General features: G+C 31.8%; 4 protein-coding genes across 5 annotated transcripts; 1 reads left to right on the top strand and 3 right to left on the bottom strand.

Moving 5' to 3' along the window:
• Window positions 1–1,854: 1,854 nt before the first annotated feature.
• On the top strand, window positions 1,855–4,938 carry LOC106669888 (39S ribosomal protein L28, mitochondrial). Its single transcript, XM_014399731.2, has 6 exons — window positions 1,855–1,999; window positions 2,067–2,236; window positions 4,015–4,273; window positions 4,355–4,498; window positions 4,573–4,748; window positions 4,803–4,938. Exons 1-6 carry the CDS (start codon window positions 1,976–1,978, stop codon window positions 4,846–4,848), a joined length of 819 nt encoding a protein of 272 aa, XP_014255217.1. The 5' UTR covers window positions 1,855–1,975; the 3' UTR covers window positions 4,849–4,938.
• A 404-nt stretch (window positions 4,939–5,342) lies between these two features.
• Window positions 5,343–5,934, bottom strand: LOC106669777. Its single transcript, XM_014399474.2, has 2 exons — window positions 5,828–5,934; window positions 5,343–5,733 (listed from the first exon to the last, which is right to left on the bottom strand). The coding sequence occupies exons 1-2, from the start codon at window positions 5,843–5,845 to the stop codon at window positions 5,407–5,409; spliced, it is 345 nt and encodes a 114-aa protein (XP_014254960.1). The 5' UTR covers window positions 5,846–5,934; the 3' UTR covers window positions 5,343–5,406.
• A 1,978-nt stretch (window positions 5,935–7,912) lies between these two features.
• On the bottom strand, window positions 7,913–17,165 carry LOC106669862 (meiosis regulator and mRNA stability factor 1-like). 2 transcript variants are annotated; one of them, XM_014399678.2, is made up of 22 exons: window positions 16,968–17,164; window positions 16,812–16,902; window positions 16,615–16,747; window positions 16,101–16,215; window positions 15,867–16,033; window positions 15,679–15,807; window positions 15,481–15,612; window positions 15,226–15,404; window positions 14,946–15,168; window positions 14,714–14,883; window positions 14,483–14,655; window positions 13,277–13,491; window positions 12,892–13,215; window positions 12,670–12,825; window positions 12,080–12,307; window positions 11,819–12,022; window positions 11,485–11,758; window positions 9,408–9,481; window positions 9,290–9,346; window positions 9,032–9,214; window positions 8,832–8,958; window positions 7,913–8,748 (listed from the first exon to the last, which is right to left on the bottom strand). In XM_014399678.2, the coding sequence occupies exons 1-21, from the start codon at window positions 17,047–17,049 to the stop codon at window positions 8,842–8,844; spliced, it is 3,426 nt and encodes a 1,141-aa protein (XP_014255164.1). In that variant the 5' UTR covers window positions 17,050–17,164; the 3' UTR covers window positions 7,913–8,748; window positions 8,832–8,841. The 2 variants fall into 2 exon arrangements, with proteins under 2 accessions (XP_014255164.1, XP_024082048.1); XM_024226280.1 differs by lacking the exon at window positions 7,913–8,748 and having other exon boundaries at window positions 8,831–8,958; window positions 16,968–17,165.
• Window positions 9,713–11,456, bottom strand: LOC112126699. The gene is made up of 2 exons (XM_024226282.1): window positions 10,139–11,456; window positions 9,713–10,081 (listed from the first exon to the last, which is right to left on the bottom strand). The coding sequence occupies exons 1-2, from the start codon at window positions 10,216–10,218 to the stop codon at window positions 9,832–9,834; spliced, it is 330 nt and encodes a 109-aa protein (XP_024082050.1). The 5' UTR covers window positions 10,219–11,456; the 3' UTR covers window positions 9,713–9,831.
• Window positions 17,166–20,451: the final 3,286 nt, after the last annotated feature.

Here is a 20,451-nt window from a genome sequence, read left to right as displayed (position 1 = left end):
TCTACGAAGAAGAAAATTATATCATATTATACAGACAAATTGACGATTATATTAGTACATTATATTTTTAGTATGCCTCTAGTACATATAACATACAGCCTACGTCAGCGTTTTCAAAAACAAACTTATTTGTTAATTAAGCAATTATTAAAAAATAATGAAGTTTGCATTAGTCCTAATTGCTGAACTACATTATACATTTTTGTCCTGTTTTCCTCTAAGCCAGGTCACTTTTTTATTATATTCAGCCGTTCATTTTACAATTTAATTATTTTATTTTAATTTTTTATTCTTCTTATTCTATTGAACAATTGAAAATCCAACTAGACAAACACGATTGGGACCTGGAACCTGGAAGACATCTTTGCCAAATTGATCGTGTGAGCGTACCACCTTCACCGGTAAAAACGATTCGATACCAACGATACACTGGTCGCTTTTTTCCGATAATCGGATCATCCGATAAATTTTATTTTGTATTTATAATGTCTATAGCTACATATACCCAGTGGTATCTGATCACGTTGCTGGTGCTGACTTAAGCAAGTTCCCAGTGAGAGTCATTTGTCATATTTAACGTCCCAAAAGAAAATCCCTCCGTCAAAAATTTGTCTGGTCCTTTTGTATGAAAGTAGAAATGTTATATGCTTAGGTGACCAAACTGTACATAACGCATTGAACTTTTTAATTAATGCAAGCCCTGTCTAATGTATGAGATGAAGCCATGCAGGTGAAAGAACCAACATGTTTTTTTCTACTTTTCTACTTTTTTTCTAGTTTTTGACGCCTTCCTCAGGGCTTTGAAAAACTAAAAAACTTTACAATTGGTCCGGACATGTGGTCCTAATAGGAGTTATCCAGCCCCTTTTACTAGGACCACATGTAAAGTTTTTGTCCCTAGCTAATGGCGTATTGAGCCGAAGGTTATGGGTTCAAATCCCGCTCATGGCACTTGTTTTTTCACAGAAATTCTTCAAAATATTAAAAATAAATGTTTTATTTATATATTCTAATAATAAACAACTAAAATTGTTAAGTTAAAACAATTTAAATTAAAAAGATAAGACAGTTTTAGCAAAGAAAAAAGGAAAGTTGCTTGGAAACAAAGGATTTTGCAACATGGAAAGATCCATCGCTTTACTCTAACTCTAACTCTAACTTAAGCTAGCTAGCGGCGTATTGAGCTGAAGGTCAAGGGTTCGAATCCCGCTCATGACTCTTGCTTTATTAGGACTAATTAAGACTTCAGATCAAAAGTACAACTAAAGTAACACCTTAGATTAAAATATACAGAATTGTAAAAATAATATAAAACTTTCCTATCAGACATGGCAATACCGACATGATTTAAGTGAATTTAACTGATAAAAGCTGATTAATTAAGAAACTACATATCAATAATAGATAAATAATAAAATAAGAATTAAACAAGAAACAGACTTCTGATAGGTCTTTCCATGTTATAAAATACTTTTGTCTACAAGGAACTTTCATTTTTTCTTTGACAAAACTGATACATATTTTTAATTTAAATTGTTTTAACTTTTTTTTTAATTTTTAACTTTATCTTTAAGCTTTTATTAGTTCACAACAAATTTGAGTGGTTTGTTATTAGAATATAAGTATAACTAAAATATTTCTTCTACTTCTAATATTTAAAAAAAAAATATGTCATTATTGTTTTGTATATTTCACTATAATTATTTCAATTATTAATTTATTGTGTTTATAAAACTAAATTTATTTCTAAGGTATGTAAGGGGCTTAAATCCCCATTTGTACCTTTAAATAAATAAGTACTCCATTACTGACTGTGAAGTCACTCGGTAAGTTAACGATTTCTCACAGAACCAAATGCGACACGTGCGTTGTTATCTGTAACCGGTGAAAATCTCGCCGCAATACTCAGGTTTTATCTGTTTATTATTAACATTATGTGATATTTCCCCCTTCGAAAGCCCTTAAAGTGTGCACTATGTCTGCCTCGAGAGCCGTGCAGGTAAAATAAATAAATAAAAACATACAAAATCGGCTTGGCCGAAGTTAAAAAACCTGATCTGTTTCAGGCTGGGAGGGTGTTCTCGAAATTCAAGTACGACGCCCTGGTCGAAGAGGGTTCCCACCTCCCGGAGTCGTACAAGAAGTTCTACACAGAATGGAAAAAGATGGAGCCGTCACCTGTCCACTACAGACACAAAACGGACCTTACTTGGGTCAGGAATAAATACGGAGAAATGTAATTCACGAGTTTTTTAAACAGTAGTATACTTAGACATTGAATAACGCACTATTTAATTTTTACTTAAACACTTCCCACCCCCTCCTTATTACATTAACCCGAAATCCTATCTAACCGACAGCTGCTTCAGTGTGAGGTGCAGCAAATAATTCTCACAAGTCAGACAGATACAAGCTAGCGTCCCACAAAGGAGCTTGGATCCATCCTTTGTATCATTTTTAGTACTGACCTACCTATACCACTGATAATACTGCATTTTTCTCCTGTACCTCAAATCCTATCTAAGGCTACAGTTACTATGGATGCGAATTCTGACGAAATTTTGTTCTGACGAGTTCTGATGATTTCGAATCAATGCAGCAAATTGCATGTCAGAACATGCAGGATGTCATCAGAACCATTCGAGCATTCAAACCAGTTTGATTTTTTCGTGCGTTCTGACGATCAATTTGACAGTTTTGGTATTTTACTGTGGATATAGATAAACTGATTAGTCTTATTTGAGAATCGGTGTTTGTGGGACATGAACAACAAAAAATATCACAACAGAGATGGGGAGAAAGTTTCTCAAGAAATCAACACTACCAATAAGCCACAATTGATTAGTGATCATAATTAACCATATTAATTATTCTAATGAATAATTCTTTTTATCCAAGGTTTTTGGTTGAGACGAAAAATTAATGCAACGAGCTGGATTCGAACTCACAACCTTAGGCTCAATATACTGCTCCTCTAACACTTGACGCTATCATGACTTCGATCCCCTCGGATACCAATTCATCTTAACCTATTACTGTTCAAATTTTTCCTCTTTTTGCCATTTTTCAAATTTAAATTAATATGGTCAATGATGATCGTTAAATGTACATGGATTAATATGCATTTTTTAAGGGACTAGCAATGAGTTTGAAACTCTCCCTTCTCGTCTCTTGTGGAAAATTAGTGGTTAATACTGTTTTTCCTCCAGCTATTATCAATACCTTAATCAATGGACTTTCAAGAAAATAAAACTCATTAAGTTCGTCCATTTTGCTGGGAGGTAGAAACGTACTGACTATCAGAAAACGTGTACACTGTAACCACCTTGTTCTGAAGAAAATTTCGGACGTATTCGTCAGAACAAAATTCGCATCCAAAGTAACCATAGCCTAAGTTACCTCCAACATTTAAGAATATCTTGGGCTCATTGAATACTGGTGCAAAAAGTGTAGGACAAAACTGAATTATAAAAATGTACTTAGTGAACATTCACATTGAAAAAACCATCTTGCCTTCCACTTGCAGCCACAACAAAGAGATACCGATTTCCATTCAAGTAAAAGTTAAAAACTTAATGACTGTTAAAAATGTGGGTAGGCTTCCTGGTTTTTTATTTCTCTGTCTGAGTGTTCAATTGCTATGATTTCAAACTGGAAAACTGTAACATATGTTCCTAAGTTTAAAGTCAGCTCAGTGTTCAAATTCACCCTGAGGACTTCGGCTCCGATGCCGAGGTATGCCTATATCCATTTTTGGACTGTCAGTATAGCCATAGGAATTGGCTTTCAGAGGTATTCTTTTGGCTTACTCTTCCCTTTCTGGTATAAGTACCTTGTACTTGTTGTTGGTAGAGTTGTTTTGGATGTAGTGGCATCACATTGGAATGAGCCCCTTTTTTTAGTATTTCTGTACAGAGAGATAACAGGGTATGCCCAAAGGGTTAACTATACTTCTTACATGAAATTATATTATTACTACTGTTTTTTTTGTTGTTGTTTTTTTTTTTTTTCTAGGAAAAGAGTCGACGATTTCCCGATTCCACTCTTATACCCTCCAGAAATGCATAAAGGAATTTGGGGTGGCGAGGCTGTAATAAAAGGTTTTCAGAAACGGACGAGGTTGAAGAAAAAAGTTCCTCACTTCTGGTTCCCCATCTTGATAAAATCTGCCGTCTATTCTGAGGTCCTGAACAAGACAATGGACATGACAATGACAAATAGGACTATTGACTTGATTTTTGAAAACTTCGGCTTCGATCATTATATTCTAAAGGTTTTCTCTCAAAAAAATAAATAAATAAAATAAATATTTTTCCCTATTTGTTTGTATTAATTTTTTATTTTTAATATTCAGACACCTGCTTGTGACTTACAGTCCAGCCTCGCTTTGAAACTGAAAAGAAAGATTCTTCATGTACTTTACTACAACGAGCTTTACCCAGATGATGAAGAGAAAAGAAAAGAAGTGTATAACAAATATAAACACTACTTAAATGATGTAATGTGATTTATAGTTACTGAAAACCAGTTCAGTAGTTTTTTTTTAGTTTTTAAAAACTATATTTTGTTTAGTACACAGAAGAAGATATTAAATGGTATGGTCTGACACTGCCAGAAGCGCTTAAAAAATACGAGAAGGAAAATAAAATTACACCAGTACCTTTAAAGCATGAATTTCGAATGAAACTGATCCAGTTACTCATGTCACCTCCTGAAGAAACTGATCCTTCGGATAAAGAGGAAAAAAGGTACAATTTTTTTTCCCCCAGTTAAAAAGTAAATAATTTCTTTTATTTTTCCAGGTCGTCTTGGTTATCCAAGATAAATCCATTTTCCAAAGAGTCATAAAGTTAGTTTTCACACAAAAGATGTAGTTTTAATTATATTTTAATCTGAAAATGTATCAGTTTTTCTTAAAGAAATATATCATTAAATATATTTGTTTTTCATTTATTTACCTTTAATACACTCTCTCTCACTTATCTAATTACTTCTATTTCTTGGTGAAATGAAATATATTGCTCTGCTTAATTTTGAAGAAATAAAACAATAGTCGGTATTAAGATCAGAATAAATAAAAATAAACAAAAATTATATTTTTTCCTCTGTATCAGTATTTTATGTTTCTTTATTTATTGAACTTTGCCCAATCTATCTGTAATGCAGTAAAGAATTGTGATTTATTTTGATTTTTAAAATTAAATGATATCTAGTGTATAAGAAGTATGAAAAAATTATAATACCATCATTAAAATACATTGTTTTATTTTTTCCTCTATTTATTTGTATAAAATTGATCATATGTTATAAATTTCTATTTATAAATAATCAAAAATTCCTCATTTGAAAAAAAGTCTAATATATTTGTTTATTTTAAATTTTATAAGAGTAGAGCATTTAAGTAGTTTACAGGCTGACTGCTTCCCTCACTTCGACACCCGAGTTGGCTTCTGACATGATATCAACTTCTTCCAGGTTGATCTCTGTCTCCTCAGTGAGCTTATCCATCTTTCCATAGAAGAGAATTTCAGAGATCAGCTTTTCAGCCACGGTTTGTTGGATTTTCGTCATCCCTCTTAGTTTGGCGGCGACATTCCTTCCGACCGCATCAAATTCATCTTCCTGCTGGCTCGGCACTTTCACAAACGACACAGTGGATACGTCTCCTTTCACCGCATGCTTCCCCTCGTGGTCTGCCTTTAGTGAACACACCACGGGATCTTCAACCTCGCTCTGAAAATGAAAAAATTATAAATTATAAAACAAGACTCATTATTTACAACAGTGTAATTGAGTATTAAGTGATAGCGATTCTTATAATTCATACCTTAATTTTTGCACTCATATATAGATTTGAATTTTAACTTCAAAATTAAACTTCACTATTTAAAACGGTCAAAATATTTATAATATGTCACATGATTTTAATCTTTATTTTCTATTATAACAAGTAAAATATTGTTTTATTTTTATACAATACTAGCTTTATAACCCAGCGTTGCCCAGGGAGATTTAATCTGGTGTTGCTCAGTATGATAAAAAAAGTTATTTCTCTTTTTTTTAAAACCTGATGCTCATTATTTGTTATATGTCCATTTTATAGTCTCTAAACTAAACCCGCCCAGCACTAATAAAAACAGTGTGAAAGTTTCATCGAAATTGGTTTAGTAGTTTTTGTTTTTACTTATAACACACATTGTAAAAATTAAAAATACTTACAAAAAAAATCCTAAATAATTACAGGTTAGTGTTCTTGAGGTTCTTACTAGTAGTTTGTATTTCTATACTTGTTTCCTCAGGTGCTCTTCATTGCTATTTTGTCGATCCTTATTCATTTCCCAGACCAAGATTTAAGAGCTACTTCCTTCCTCTGCTCCCCTGATACTCCTACGGTTTCAAGACCTTTTTTTGATTTGAACCTCTTCAGAGGATCAGCCAGATCCTCTATTTTGTCCTTTTTGGATTTGACATAAACTTATCTTTGGCAAATTTGAAATTTATTCGGTTCATTTTTTCATGGCCTCTACAGACCGTAGTAAGGATCACCATGATGCCCTCCTCTTTCCCTTAACAACTTTCCTGGTGCCTACATGGAAGCCCTTGTTTTGCTTTTTTAAGAATCTGAGGACCAGTGTCTTTTTTCGGTTCATAGTTTGGGGCCTACTTCCTAGGCCCAAGGGTGGTATTCTCGACCCCCCCTGCAGGTAGTCTTAGGGTACAACTCATTTTCCGAGCCTTTGAGCCTCAACCTACATCCTTAAAAAACTTGTTTCAACTTCACTTTTTATAAATTACTATACTCACCCACAACTTTATTATTTCTATTTGTTTCTACTTTGTTTTTCCTCATTTTGATTATTGTTCCCTTGCGTTTAATGATATCTCCATTAATGCACTAAGTAACTCCTGTGTTTGATGTATTTATGAATTAAAGGAAAAGGGGAATATATTACACCCTTCTATAAAGAATTAAACTTTTAAGCATTTTCTTACATAATTTCTGACTGTTACATTTTTTTTTATCTACGCAATAAAGGACATAATAAAATAAAATTTACCAAAGAGATAGAAAGTAACAAAAGTATAGCATTCTTACAAGAGCAGACAACCAGACTTAGCAAAAATGTAACATAGTCAGAAATTATGTAAGAAGAGAGTACGAAGGGACATGTAGCTGTAGTTGAAAGAGGAGATAAGGACTATCAATGAGATTGTTTAATAATTTAAATACAAAAACAATATCAAAGTAATCCCTTCTTAGTGCCAGTTCGAAAAGTTTAAATTCAGAGTGGATTCCAGGGTAGGCAGAATTCGGAAGAAGATTGAGTTTGTAGGAAAGTTTTTTTAAAAATTTGTTTTGTACAGATTGAAGAATTTTTTGATAATTTAGATAGAATGGGTTCCAAACAGGTGTAGCATATTCTAGTATGGGTTGTACAAAAGCTTTATAAAGATGGACAAAACGTAGAGGATTTTTAAATTCATAGGTGTTCCGGATGATGAAACCAAGCATCTTCATAAATCTATTTTTTATTGAAGAAATATGTTCTTTAAACTTGAGCTTTTGATCAAAAAGTACACCAAGATCCTTTACGACCTCAACTCGTGTTAAGAGAGCATCATGGAGAGTATAGAGATAAATAAAAGGTTGTTTCTTATAAGAGAACCCTATTCGCAACCTTTTTAATATTATTTTGTTGTTTTTCTAAATTCTCCACAGGCCATGGCCTCACCGTACTTTTCTTTGTCCTTTTTTATAAATAAAGCAAAAAATCATCTAGTGCTAGATCTGAAGAAGATAAAAATGAAATAACGTATAATTAAATTTTACATAGATATTTATGTGACAAATAAATAAGGTTGTAGTATATTAAAGATACATTTACTTGAAAAATGTTGTATTTCAACAATAAAAATAAAGTAACATATGCAAATAAAGAGTAGGGCAAACCCACATCAATTAACAACAAATTGCAAATTATTAACGTGTGTTTAGTTACATAGTAATAATATTACGACCCGTTATATATAATATTTCAAATGGTTGCCTATCCGGTACCATTTATAATATATAAAAGCACTATAAAAATATATAAATTAATTCCATACTTTTATATAAAAAAATAACAATTGCATACAATTCGGCGAGCTTATTACAAAGGTTGAAAATATTCAAGAAGAATCCAATGGGAAGACACTTCCAATAGATTCATCTCGAAACATTTCAATTATTAACAATGATTACTATTCCATTTATTTTGATCATGCTAAAAATTACAATTTCAATAAAACGTTTAAAATAAAACAAAGTTGAAATGTTAAAACTTTACAATGTTTATGCAAGGCAACAGATGATAATCTCATTATCAAAAATATATGGAATTATGAAAGCATATTATTTTTTATATTTGTTAAACAAACTTCCAAATTTAAGAGTATCAGAGCACAATTTAACAATTTACTTACTAGTTCATATCCAACATATTTTTCAATAATAAGATTTCATATTAACATTTGTATATACATCTACATAACACACTTCAATAAACAATAATTTAAAAAGACAAGTTATTCAATATGTATTAAAAAGTGTAAATTTTCCTCAACATAGGGAATAATTATCATAATAAGACAAATCGTTAACACTCACGATGTAAATTGACTTCCATGCTCCAAAATGAGTTCTTGCGATCCCAGACGAATTTGCCACATGTTATAAAATTGAAATCTGCACCAGAGAAATTGTTCCTAGAATAATGACAATAAATCTACATGAACATTTCATAACAAAAAAATTGTTGGTTGGTTGTTAAGTACAAAAAAAATCTTACACTATGACTATCAGATATGGAAATGGTAGTCTGCTCCAGCAGATACTTGTTCTGTTTGCTCCACATTGTTGTTAATAGGTTTTTTATTCACGCCCTCATAACAGTGATTCTGATTAGGCATTGTAAACTGAAAACGAAGCATATTTTACTTAGATTCCATAATAAATTCCATATCTTCAATTTGTATAGCAAAAAAGTACATTATTTCCTTTCGGACCATTTGAAGTATGCTTTGAACTTGTAGTATTTTGGCCGAAAGAAATGCCTTTTGGCATACAAGGCCTAGCTGAAGGAGGCAATAAGTTTTTACAAGGCGAAAACAGCGAAAACATTGACACATCGATTGGTGGCACTGGCATATCAGGTAAAATAATTAATGGATCCTATACACAAGAATATTTAACAAAATTATTTTAATATGACAATCTAATAATATTTTACTGGTAAAATTTTTAAACCTGGGTCGGGTTATTCCATTTCACAGGGGAAGTTACATTGAATTTACTATCTTCATCCTGAAATTAACAATTTCAACAGCTTGTAATGCTATTTGTTTCTATAATTTATGATACTCACTTCGCCATTTGAGAAAGAGAAATCTTTTGGCACAGGAGGGCAAGATATAGCATCCATATCTGTGTGTTTATTTCCTGCAGACAATAATTGTAAATCAATTATCAAATCAAAATGAAAATTTATTGTTAATAAGGCCATGCTTAAACAGCTTGAGTCAAATGCTTAAATTAATAAGCAAGAGATAAACATTAAGATTTATATTTATTTTGTTTGGTGTTTCGAACAAAACATAATTACAATCTATTGTAATTCCTAGTCCTGCCATAAGTTCTGTTACAAGAAAAAGGGCCATTAGGGAATAGAAAACTTGATAATTTGAAAAAGAAATTTATTTTAAAAAATCCAATATTTTTAAGATTGAAATAAAATAATATTACTCGAAATGACCACCTTTTGCCTTCACACAAGCTTTTAGTCTTCGGGGTCAATCATCTATGGCAGTATGCAACACGTCTTGAGGAAATTTCTCAACTGCTTTTAGCAGAGCGGACTTGGGGCTCTCTAAATTGGCGTGTTTCCTGTGGCAAGCCATAAGCTCAAGATGGGACCACACCTTGTAGTCCAGAGGATTCAAATCTTGGCTTCCCAAGGGCCAATCTGAAGCCTTAATGAATTCCGGAACATTCTCCTCCAGCCACTGCTGAGTTGTTTGGGCCTTGTGCGCAGGAGCTGTCCTGTTGGAAGACTCAATGAGTTCCGGAAAAAAGAGTAGTACTTAAGGGCTTTACTACTTTCTCAATGATGTCTTCTTGGTAATTTTTCGCCCTTGTTTTGACTCCTTGCTCACAAAAATGGAGTTTTGTGGTGCCATCGTAGCAAACTCCCCACCACACTATTACGGAAGCAAGATGATGGCCTCTTTCTACCCTTCCAATTTTTTTCCTGAGCTTCTAGAGAACTTCTAGCATAAACCTTGTCATTTTGACGGTTAAAGTTTTCCTCGATGGTAAAAATTTTTTCATCGGTAAACAAGATATTTCGATGAACTCCATCGGCCTACCGGGTCAACAATGCCTTGGCTCTTTCGACTCTAATTTTTTTAAAAGATACTGTAAGCCTTTGTCCTGTCATTCTACGGTAAGCACTCATCGAAAGATCGTCTTTTATGATGCGCGACATTGATCGGGAAGAAATCTCCATTTCTCTGGACAATATTTTTTGTTTTCATAGCGGATTTCTTCGAATTCGGTTTTCAACCGCTTTGATGGCATTTTTCGTCCTCACAGAGCAAGGATGGCCGACCTTGGTTTGTCTTTAATAGATAGAGTATCTTTGAAGCGATTTATGGTGCACCACACAAACATTCGATTTATTCCTAACGATTTCAGCGTCTTGAAAATCTCTGATTTTGATTTACCTGCCTTGTGATGCGATGATGGCATGACGGTTTTGTTCAAGGGTGCGTTCCATCTTGGCATTATTAATTCTCAATAACAACTGAGTAAAAGAATTTAGCATTATATCAAAGGTAAACAATAGGCAAGAGAGCAAGGTTCGCCAGGCGTTTGTTTGGGATTATTTTCAAGGTGAATGTTTGTAACAGAACTTATGGCAGGACTAGGTATATGAAAGTTTTAGTTATAGCAGAAAAATTCCTATTTACCATAATAACTACAATTATAGTGGTTTCTGATCATTTTTATCTACTACTTAAGTTGACAAATGTCCGACAGACCAAATGGTGAGAATAGGCAGACCAAAGTGATCGAAAACGATCAAACTACATGTTCACCTTCATCTGCTGCCAAAGATTTTGTCTGTTTTGATATTTCATTATCTTCGGTGATTCCATTCTGATGGTAAAATTCCAAAACATGTCTGTCTGACAAATTCAGTTAGGATGTGTCGGCCAAAATGATATAAGAGGATGAAGATACTGTCATCACCTCAACACAACTAGTACAAAACATTTTGTACCCAAAAGTTACAGTAAGGGGAGGCTAATTAAATTGAATCAAACTAAACTAAAGTAAAATTATTGGTGAGACAACATAATTATTAATTTTCCTTATGAGATTATAGTAATATATTAAACACTAGTATAAAGATTGTTTTGTATTTATAAAAAGGTACCCACTTGTAGCCATTAATTCCCTGTTGAGGATGATGAGCCTTTTCATCCCTTTTCCTCTGAGTGAGATCACTTGAGGTATTGCAGACAGGAGGCTCTGAATGTTTGAAAATCCATAATGTGCCGGCTGCAACTGAGTTTGGTATGTTCTAAAATACACAGATTCCAAGATGTAGAGCAAAATTCGGCCTTCGTTGCGCACCAATATATCGCAGAGCTTCCTTGCAAACTGGTAAAGCGGCATGAGCTCAATTATAGTTTCCGAATTTTCTTCGTGTATCTAAACAAATTTGAGTATAGATTTAATATTGTGCTTTTGAGTTTTATTTGACCCCAGTACCTTTATTATATCAGGGCTGAGTTTGACCAGATTGGTTGGTTTGATGTGTTCATAATGAAATGAATCAAAGTGGGTTTTTAACATGGAATGTGTGATTTTTCCTTCTGCTGTATCTAAAAGTATTCTCATGACTGTCGTTGTTAAATGTTTTACCAAAGCTTCCTCCACTGGGATTATTATCTTTCCTTTGTCCGAGTGTACAATCTGAAATATGAATTTTTCTTATTAGTCTTTGAATGAATTATTAGTAAAATTACATACTTTTACAGTTGTTATATTGCTAACTAATTCCTCTAGACTTGACGCTTGATATGTTTCTGTCTTAAGTGCATAACCAAATTTCCAAATGTAGATATCTAGAAGATATTCCAATGGCAGGCCTGGTGGATAATAAGGAGTCACTAAACCAGATATTTGTTCACTCAAAACAATGAGCTTTTGGCTGTAAGTGAGACACACTTTGCGTTCACCTTTCCCATCTTCTTCCATCTAAGCATAATTAAAACCATATGAAATTTAAAATAAATAAAGTTAATAGTTTATTAATGTAAATGCTACAGTTATTTTTATAATAATTTTTGTAATAATAAAACTCGGGCATCAAACCTGCAAGATATACAAGTAGTAATTTTTGTTTGTGAGAGAGAGGTTGGGAAAAAGAGAGAGTGANTATATATAGTAATCTACACTGAAAACTAACGACCATAATTATTTTATAAAAACATTTTATTGATAATTAGTTCAGTTAATTAAATAGTACTACATGTTTTTGGAATAAAAAAAACTAATGTATATTTGTAACAATAAACAATAATTGTTAAGAAAAAAAATAAATAAAAATTAGATATGACCTTAACAATCTCTGGAATGGCTTCAAAAAGTTCCACCAGTTTTGAAAAGCCAAAGTCCATCATTCTGCACTGATGACCAAAGTGGTGATGATAGGCTGGTATAAATTTGTTGAACATGATCGCACATTGAGGTGCATGGCTTAACAGCTCTATGACCTGTGGTAGAAGGATTGATTAATTTATTAAAAAATAAATGTTACACGAATATTGGTTAAATTTTACCTCCAAGGAAAATGCCTTGGTCCTTTCTATTTCCTGGAGAGTCTGTTCCCTTTTTGGTATATATATCACCCGGTCATCACCTACTTGACTGAGCAATACTATATTTTCAGACACTTGGTCAATAAGATCACTGAGATAGCAGAGACCATAGTCAATCGGGTCAAATGGCCGTGATAAAACACTATGAAACGCTGCAGGCAGCTCTGAAAGCAAAATCTTCTTGCTAGGCTGAACTTTTAATACCCTCAACAAATCTGAAGTGAATCTTCTGACTTGTGTGCGATGTGATAGTGTCACAATCCTTCGATTTCCTTCTCCTAGAACCTAGTGGAAAAACAAAATTATCTTTAACACTAAAGTCGAAGGCTTTATATATATAGCATACTTGAACAACATTCGGCAAAGCTATAAGTAAATCAATCAGCCGAGTAAAGCCGTAATCTGCAACACGGCACTGTCTACCGAAATAATGATGATAGGCTGGAATAAATCTACTGAATGTGACTTGTGAATGAGGCTGCGATTTCAACAAGTCCACAAGCTCTCGAGAAAATATATTTAATACATTTGTTAATTTTGGACTAATTGATGACTTGACATCTGAAAATCAAGCATAAAATTATAGCTCATTTGCAGTACCATCAAAATAATAATTTCATGCTACTATTAATCAATTATGTTAAATTTCTGAATAAAATAGTAAGAAAGCAAACAATTTTTTTGTTTTTTTTTTTAAACCATTATTTCCTTTTGGGTTTTAAAAAAAAAGTAAATTCTTAAATAAAAAGTAAATTAAAAAAAAATATGCTGATGGGGGAATGTAAATTCCAAATACTTCCAAATAAATGTTTAAATAAGTAATGAATTTATTTTTTTTAAACTATTTGGAAATAATAACAAAAACTAAAAAATTAAAAAGATAAATTAGTCTAAAATATTTTCACATTATTAAAAAAACAAATCAATTTTTTTTACTAAATTACAATTAATCCAAATTCAGAAAAATCAAACTATTTATTATTTCAATAAGATTTTTCAACTAACAAGTGAACATTGTAATCGTTTTACATATGACTTTAAATTAATTTGTTGAGGAGCGGTCAAAAATAAGGTAGTTTAGAAAGAAAAATTTTTTAAATATTTTTTAAATATTTTTTTGCTGATGTTTCAACCTTTATTCGAGTTATCTTCAGGGCCTGGGTAAGTTACAAAACATATGTTGATTTGAAAAAATACAATTTAAGATGTAAATATAAATTTTGAACCAAGTATATACTCACATAAAGTGTCATGCTATTCTTGTGTTGTCGTATTGAAATACTTATGAAATACTTGGTTAAAAATTTATATTTACATCTTAAATGGTATTTTTTCCAAACAACATATGTTTTGTAATATACCCAAGCCCTGAAGATGACAAGCATGAAGGTTGAAACATTGGCAAAAAAATAAAAAAGGTGTTTTTCTAAACTATCTCATTCTTAACCGCTCCTCACTACTTCAACAAATTATGAAACAACCGGTCACTAAGAAGCACGCATATAACTTGATTTAAAGGTGGTTACAAAAGTGTTTAATTTTGTAAATATACCTTGTTCTATTGTTGTCTCTTCACTTTGATTTGTGACAGTAGGTTCGAGATACTTTACACCACTGGATGAAGACAGTTTTACATTATTAACACAAGTCACCAAATGTTCCAAAGGCACTCCTCCCTCACTAATCGGTAACTGGCCGAATTCACATTCATAACAATCGTAAAAACTAAAATGAAAATAAACTTAATATGGCAATTGTTCATTTTCTAATAATGTTTTTTTACCTTGCTAGAGGTACGATATTATTATGTGTCTTAAGCAATGTATAAATATGATCTGAAAACTGCTTAAGATTTACGATTACGTTAGGTAAAGGAGGAACTTCTTGTTCTGCCCACCCTTTGCCGGGGCCCTGTTTCACTTTATAATGCTTAGAACAATGAAGTTCAATTACCTAAAAACATATAATTTGTACTACTATATAAGTCCATGTATGTCTGCTTTAACAGTATTCACGTTAGAGTATGGCAAGCTTGGAGAAGGAGTAGGTGACTTTCTATACTCCAAATTTAAGGACACCATGCGTCCATTCTCATCTGTAATTGTGCAGATATCTTTAAGCCTATACAGTTCGGAAACTGATACAGTAGTTAAGTAGCGCGATTCAAATAGCTCGAGAAATGAAAATAACGGAAGCTTGTTATGAGGGACATCTCTCAACAGTGAAACCACTTGCCATCTGAAAAAAATTTGCAATTAATAAGCATACCATTTCATGCAGATCGTAAATTTGCACCTAATAAACTGAGGATTTTGACTGTGAGAAGAGTGCGCATAGGAAATCATAAGCCTTTTATATCCAACTTTACGACGGTGCAAGCGTGATATGGCGTATTGAGCGTCGTGCAATGATGGCACTTTTACACTTGCTGCGAAATTTCCGTCAGATAGCATAAAAATTGAAATATGAAGGACCTATTTAAACAAAAATATTTTTAATAAAAAATAATACTATAAGAAATAATTTATGCAAGTAGATATAAATTCCAACCATGACATGTTCTCGAAACAACAAAAGAAGATTTTTTTTTATTTCTGTTGGATCTATATTTTGGTCTAAATTTGTAACCAAAAGCTCGATGGGCTGATTTCCGTTTGATGAAGTAATTGGGTTAAAATATTTCTATACAGTTTGAAACCGATTAAAAAAATTAAAATTGAAAATTTTCAAAATTAATTAAATACTTACTTCACTGTCAGTTCTTTCAAGTGGGAAAGTTGTTCTGCGGTTTTTAGAGTTACTAGAACTTTGGCTACTGTTTAATGAGCTTTGGAACATGTACGGTGATGGGGTTCTGCATTTTCTCGGGGGAACAACCTTCAAATTTAACTTGAGTTTAATTTCTCACAATAAGGGTTGCATTATGAATTACAAACCGTTATTTTTGCACCAGACCAGACACCCTCTGAAACTTTACCGCTGGGCAAAAGAGTTGAATTGGAGATCGATATGTTCTCAAACGAACTTTTCTCATCTGAGTGTCCATTTGAAAAAATATTGACGTGTGATGATGAATCGTTCCAATCTGAAAATGTCTTTTCGACTAGGATAGAAACAATCCAAATGAATTAAAATATTAAAAAATTGGATAAAAATTGTAATAAACATACAATGCATTGTATTTGGATGGGACATGAATTGCTCAAATGCCGAGGTTTGCTCTGATATTTTCTCAATCGACAATCTATTTTCATTCTTTGCTGATAAAACTTGTCCATCCTTCATCTAATTCAATTATTAAAATAGAAAACTTGTAATATTATAAGATTCTAGGATTAAATATATGTAAACTAATTTGTGAAAACCAAATTTTCTCAGATGCTAGTTTTTTATTATTCCACAAATATCAATGGATAATATTTTTGTAAATATTGTTTAAATTAATTTAATTTTTATCAATTTTATACAGTTTTACCATTGTCTAGCGTTAGTGCAAAAACTAATAATTTTAAAATTAATTAATGTTGTTATATTTTCTACATGCAAAAAGCTCTTGGCTTTGAAATTAAAGTATTTTTTAATTCTAATTTTATGCAAATTAAAAATTTTCCTAGGTGAGAAAATTGGTTAATAATGTTTTGTTTTCTTTCCTAGGAAGTGAGAATGCTATAATAAAATAATGACCTTACAACAGTCCCAGGGAAATGAAAATTCATCCTTGACCGGTTCAAAGGATGATAAATTTTCTTTATTACCAAAATTAGTATGCAGTGTAGAAATTGTTCCTGAGTTAGTGATTTTTTCCCCATTTCCAAAGCTGAAAACGAAATACAAGTAAAGCAAGCTTATTCCTGAGAGCAAGATGACAGGTTGAAACAAACCATTTTTCATTAGAGGTTGCCCATAGTGTCTGTGAATATGCTTTTTTCCCCGTCTTTTCTTCAGCAGTTGAATTCAGATGAGCTTTTACACCTGGAGTAAAAGAAATTAAAAATGTTTAATGATAAAATGTTAATCAAAATCCTAAAATTACTTGCCATTTTGTTCTGTAGAAATTGAGTCAAAAATTTGTTGATTGGTAATGCACTTCTGTTTTTTTAATATTGCCTCGCCTTCCATCCTAAGTTAGTGCGCTCCAAAAAAATTATACTCTTTTTAACAAATTTCACTTTAGTTCATATCTAATGGAAGGCACATGGGGCACTAACATGAAACTGGCATGCAGGATGTCTCTCGTGAGAATGGCCTTTGACCGACTAATCTCAATGAAAGTATCTAAGTTGTTAGGATGTTTGGACAAAATAAAAACCAAGATGATTTTACTGTACATCAGGTGGAAAACCGCATAAACATACTCATTTATTTTTTTCTTATTTAAGCTAAGTTTTACAATTGTGGACTCAAAAATAAAATACATATGTCTAAGATAAAATCTATAATTACAATGTTTATTAAAATACAATTTGAGGTTCTTAAAATTAGATAATTATTTAAAATTATTTAATTTACATTGGCACTTTGTCTTATGATAATTAATATTAATGTATAATAAACCTTTTTTGTATAAAATTTAAAAAAAATTATATATTTAGCAGAAAGTTGTGGTGTTGTTTTTGATAAATGCTTCTTTTTATTTCACAAATTTTCACCATTTTTTATTTTTTGGACAGAAGAATGAAGCAGGTCAAGTCTGAAAACTTTCTTTAAAAAAAAATAATAATAAAAACTAATGGAAGAGCTTGTGTAAAAGAAAGTAAATTGTTCTTAGATGGGGTGCTTAAGGTACAAATGTTTTAAATCCACACACATGCTGACATTGGATGTTAAAGTTGATGGTGGGTCTTGGTCTGCAATAATTTTGATGTTGATTTTAAAGTGTACCAGTACAAGAATGTAAAATTCAAGTTAAAACAATTATTCAAAATACAATTTCTGATCCGAGAACAGCAATGGATCTAATGATTTGTACCGGCACAGGTCAGAATTATTTCCAATTTTAATGGGAAGTTTCTGAAAATGGCAAAAGGGTCTATTGCGCAATAAGCCCTTTTGAAATTTTTATTGCATATAAATTTGGGCTTTAATGATGAAAACAGAGCACATTAGGATCAACTATTAGCCTGGTCTTTCAATTTATAATCTATAAAGTTTGTAGATCATATACATTTTAGAAAATTATTAACAATTTAAGAAATTCATTTCCACAAATCAATTCAAACAGATGTGACGGAAATTTAATATATTAGATTGTACATGACCAAAATATCAGTTTATTGAAGTTGACTTGGCTAATTAGCCCTGTCATATATGGGTCTAATTTTTAAGAATTGTTTTTCATAATTTGCTAAATTGCACATTTAGAATTTAAGGTTTAGGGTTAGGAATCTTTTCAGGCAGATAGATGATAGAAAATACATGTGTTACCTGTCTAATTTAGGCAGATTGCTGACATAGGATAAATTCAATGTTGTGCTCTTATACAATGAAGGAATTTTGAAGAACATACATAAACTCTTACATGGATAATTCTAATTGGAAGTTACTGAATACATGTGAAAAATGAACTGTGTTTTGTTCAGAATAGAGCAAGTACTGAAACAAAGCATAGCTGTAAAGTAATTAATTAAACATCCTTTATAATTTGACTCTTGCATTTACTTTGATTTGAAGAAAAACAAAAGCAACAAAATTGACAGTTACTTAAGTGATTAACTACTTGACTTTTGGGTGTAATTGTACAGAATTTGAAGGGTGATGACAAATAGGGCACACTAGGATCAATTAGTTGTTGGTATTACGTATTGAATGTTTCATCAAATAGCCTAACCAGGCCTGTATCGTGTTTTTAAATGCTCTTCAATCAGTTGCATATTGGACCTGATTTACAATTGTCACAACATAAAAATTAAATTGCAAAAACAGGTGATCTCTGAAGTGAACGTTGAAGTCCTTGGCTTCTACACACTGTTCGGTAATTAAAACAATTCTGACAGACCTAAACACATTGTTCACCGTTTGAATCATTTTGACCAGGCGCTGCACTATATTAGTCACCACAATGCCATCGAGCTTTCTATAAAAAATGCAAGGCACTATGTTAACATGGCGCTAAATGATATTAGCACTTTTTCTGATTCTCCTTATAAAACTGCTTTGATTGACTTTTTGAATACAAGCATAGAAAGACAAGTTTAGCTAGTTCTTGATATTTTCAGATTAGTTGCTATATATTTATTAGATTCTTTTCGGTCAATTTATGTTGTTTACTATTATTCCATAGCACAACAGAAAGAATATTCTATGGTATATCAATTGGTCAATTTATGGTATTTGCATTATTCCTTAGAAGAACAGAAAGAATATTGAATGTTAATATTTGAATTAATTGCTAATTAATACTATTAACTTAGGGTATTAAACATTGAATGTTTCAACAAATAGCCTAACCAGCTTTGTCGCATTTTTGGTTCACTGACAAATGGGGCACACTAGGATCAATTAGTTGTTCCTATTTGCCTGATCTGTCAATTTGTAATCTATATAGCTTTTAGATTGTATAAATTTTAGAAATACGCTACACCTAACCCATACTATCTAAATTATCAAAAATTTCTTCAATCTGTACAAAACAAATTTTTAAAAAAACTTTCAAACTCAATCTTCCACCGAACTCTGCCTACCCTGGAATCCACTCTCAATATAAACTTTTCAAACTGGCACTAAGAAGGGATTACTTTGATATTGTTTTTGTATTTAAATTATTAAACAATCTCAGTTATAGTCCTTTTTTCCTCTCTCAGCTACAGCTACACATCCCTTCGCACTCTCTCAAAACCCAGAAACTATTTTATATTGAATTCCAAAGCATGTAGTTAACTCTCTTCTCCTCGACATCGCTTGATGATCAAAAGTAGCAACATCTGCAATAGCATTGACTTCTTCAATAGTTCTGTGCAGTCTATGAAAAACCATATCCTACAACCCCACTCTAGTTGATTTTTCTTACCAATTTATATTTTTTTTAATGCTTTTATATTTCATACTGTTAAAAGTTTATTACAATTATTTCATTTGCTGGTTTACCTAAATCTTGCGCTCTAGTCGTATTGTATATATCTACAAAGTGCATTATTTTCATTAAATATGTAGCTAAATATTGTACTTTCAATTGTCTTTCAGGTTTATTTTGTTTCCTTTGCCTTAATTTACTTAATAATTATGTCTTATTATTTTTGTAATTGTTCAGTTTTTACACTTTGAATTGTATTTTTATATTTATCATTTATAGNCCATGGACAATATGAACTTTTTTGTTCATTTTAGGGTGAAGAATCTACTGGAGAAGTTTGTAGCACGAGTAGCAATTCACCCTGTATATATTTTATTTTTATTTTGTTGTTGTTGTAAAATGTCTTTTTATATTGGATTTCGATCCCTCGACAAGTATCAATAAATAATGAAAACGATTAACGATTTAATGAATTCATCTCCACAAATCGATTCGAACATATGTAGCGGAAA

The sequence above is a fragment of the Cimex lectularius genome, unplaced genomic scaffold, assembly GCF_000648675.2.
Source record: "Cimex lectularius strain Harlan isolate CLEC.00 unplaced genomic scaffold, Clec_2.1 scaffold76, whole genome shotgun sequence".
Taxonomy (NCBI): Eukaryota; Metazoa; Arthropoda; class Insecta; order Hemiptera; family Cimicidae; genus Cimex; species Cimex lectularius.
This window is presented reverse-complemented; position numbering and strand designations above follow the sequence as displayed.

Bases quoted from the DNA above. Each gene is read 5' to 3' on its own strand.
- LOC106669862 (XM_024226280.1), bottom strand. From the start codon at position 17,049: ATGGAAGGCGAGGCAATATTAAAAAAACAGAAGTGCATTACCAATCAA. The intron at 9,347-9,407 runs GTGAGTATCATA...TGTTAATTTCAG, and splicing joins TCTCTTTCTCAAATGGCGAA to GATGAAGATAGTAAATTCAA. The intron at 8,959-9,031 runs GTACTTTTTTGC...CTTCGTTTTCAG, and splicing joins ATGGTCCGAAAGGAAATAAT to TTTACAATGCCTAATCAGAA.
- LOC112126699 (XM_024226282.1), bottom strand. From the start codon at position 10,218: ATGGCACCACAAAACTCCATTTTTGTGAGCAAGGAGTCAAAACAAGGG. The intron at 10,082-10,138 runs GTAGTAAAGCCC...GTCTTCCAACAG, and splicing joins AAGAAGACATCATTGAGAAA to GACAGCTCCTGCGCACAAGG.
- LOC106669888 (XM_014399731.2), top strand. From the start codon at position 1,976: ATGTCTGCCTCGAGAGCCGTGCAG. The intron at 2,237-4,014 runs GTAATTCACGAG...TTTTTTTTCTAG, and splicing joins AGGAATAAATACGGAGAAAT to GAAAAGAGTCGACGATTTCC. The intron at 4,274-4,354 runs GTTTTCTCTCAA...TTTAATATTCAG, and splicing joins TCGATCATTATATTCTAAAG to ACACCTGCTTGTGACTTACA.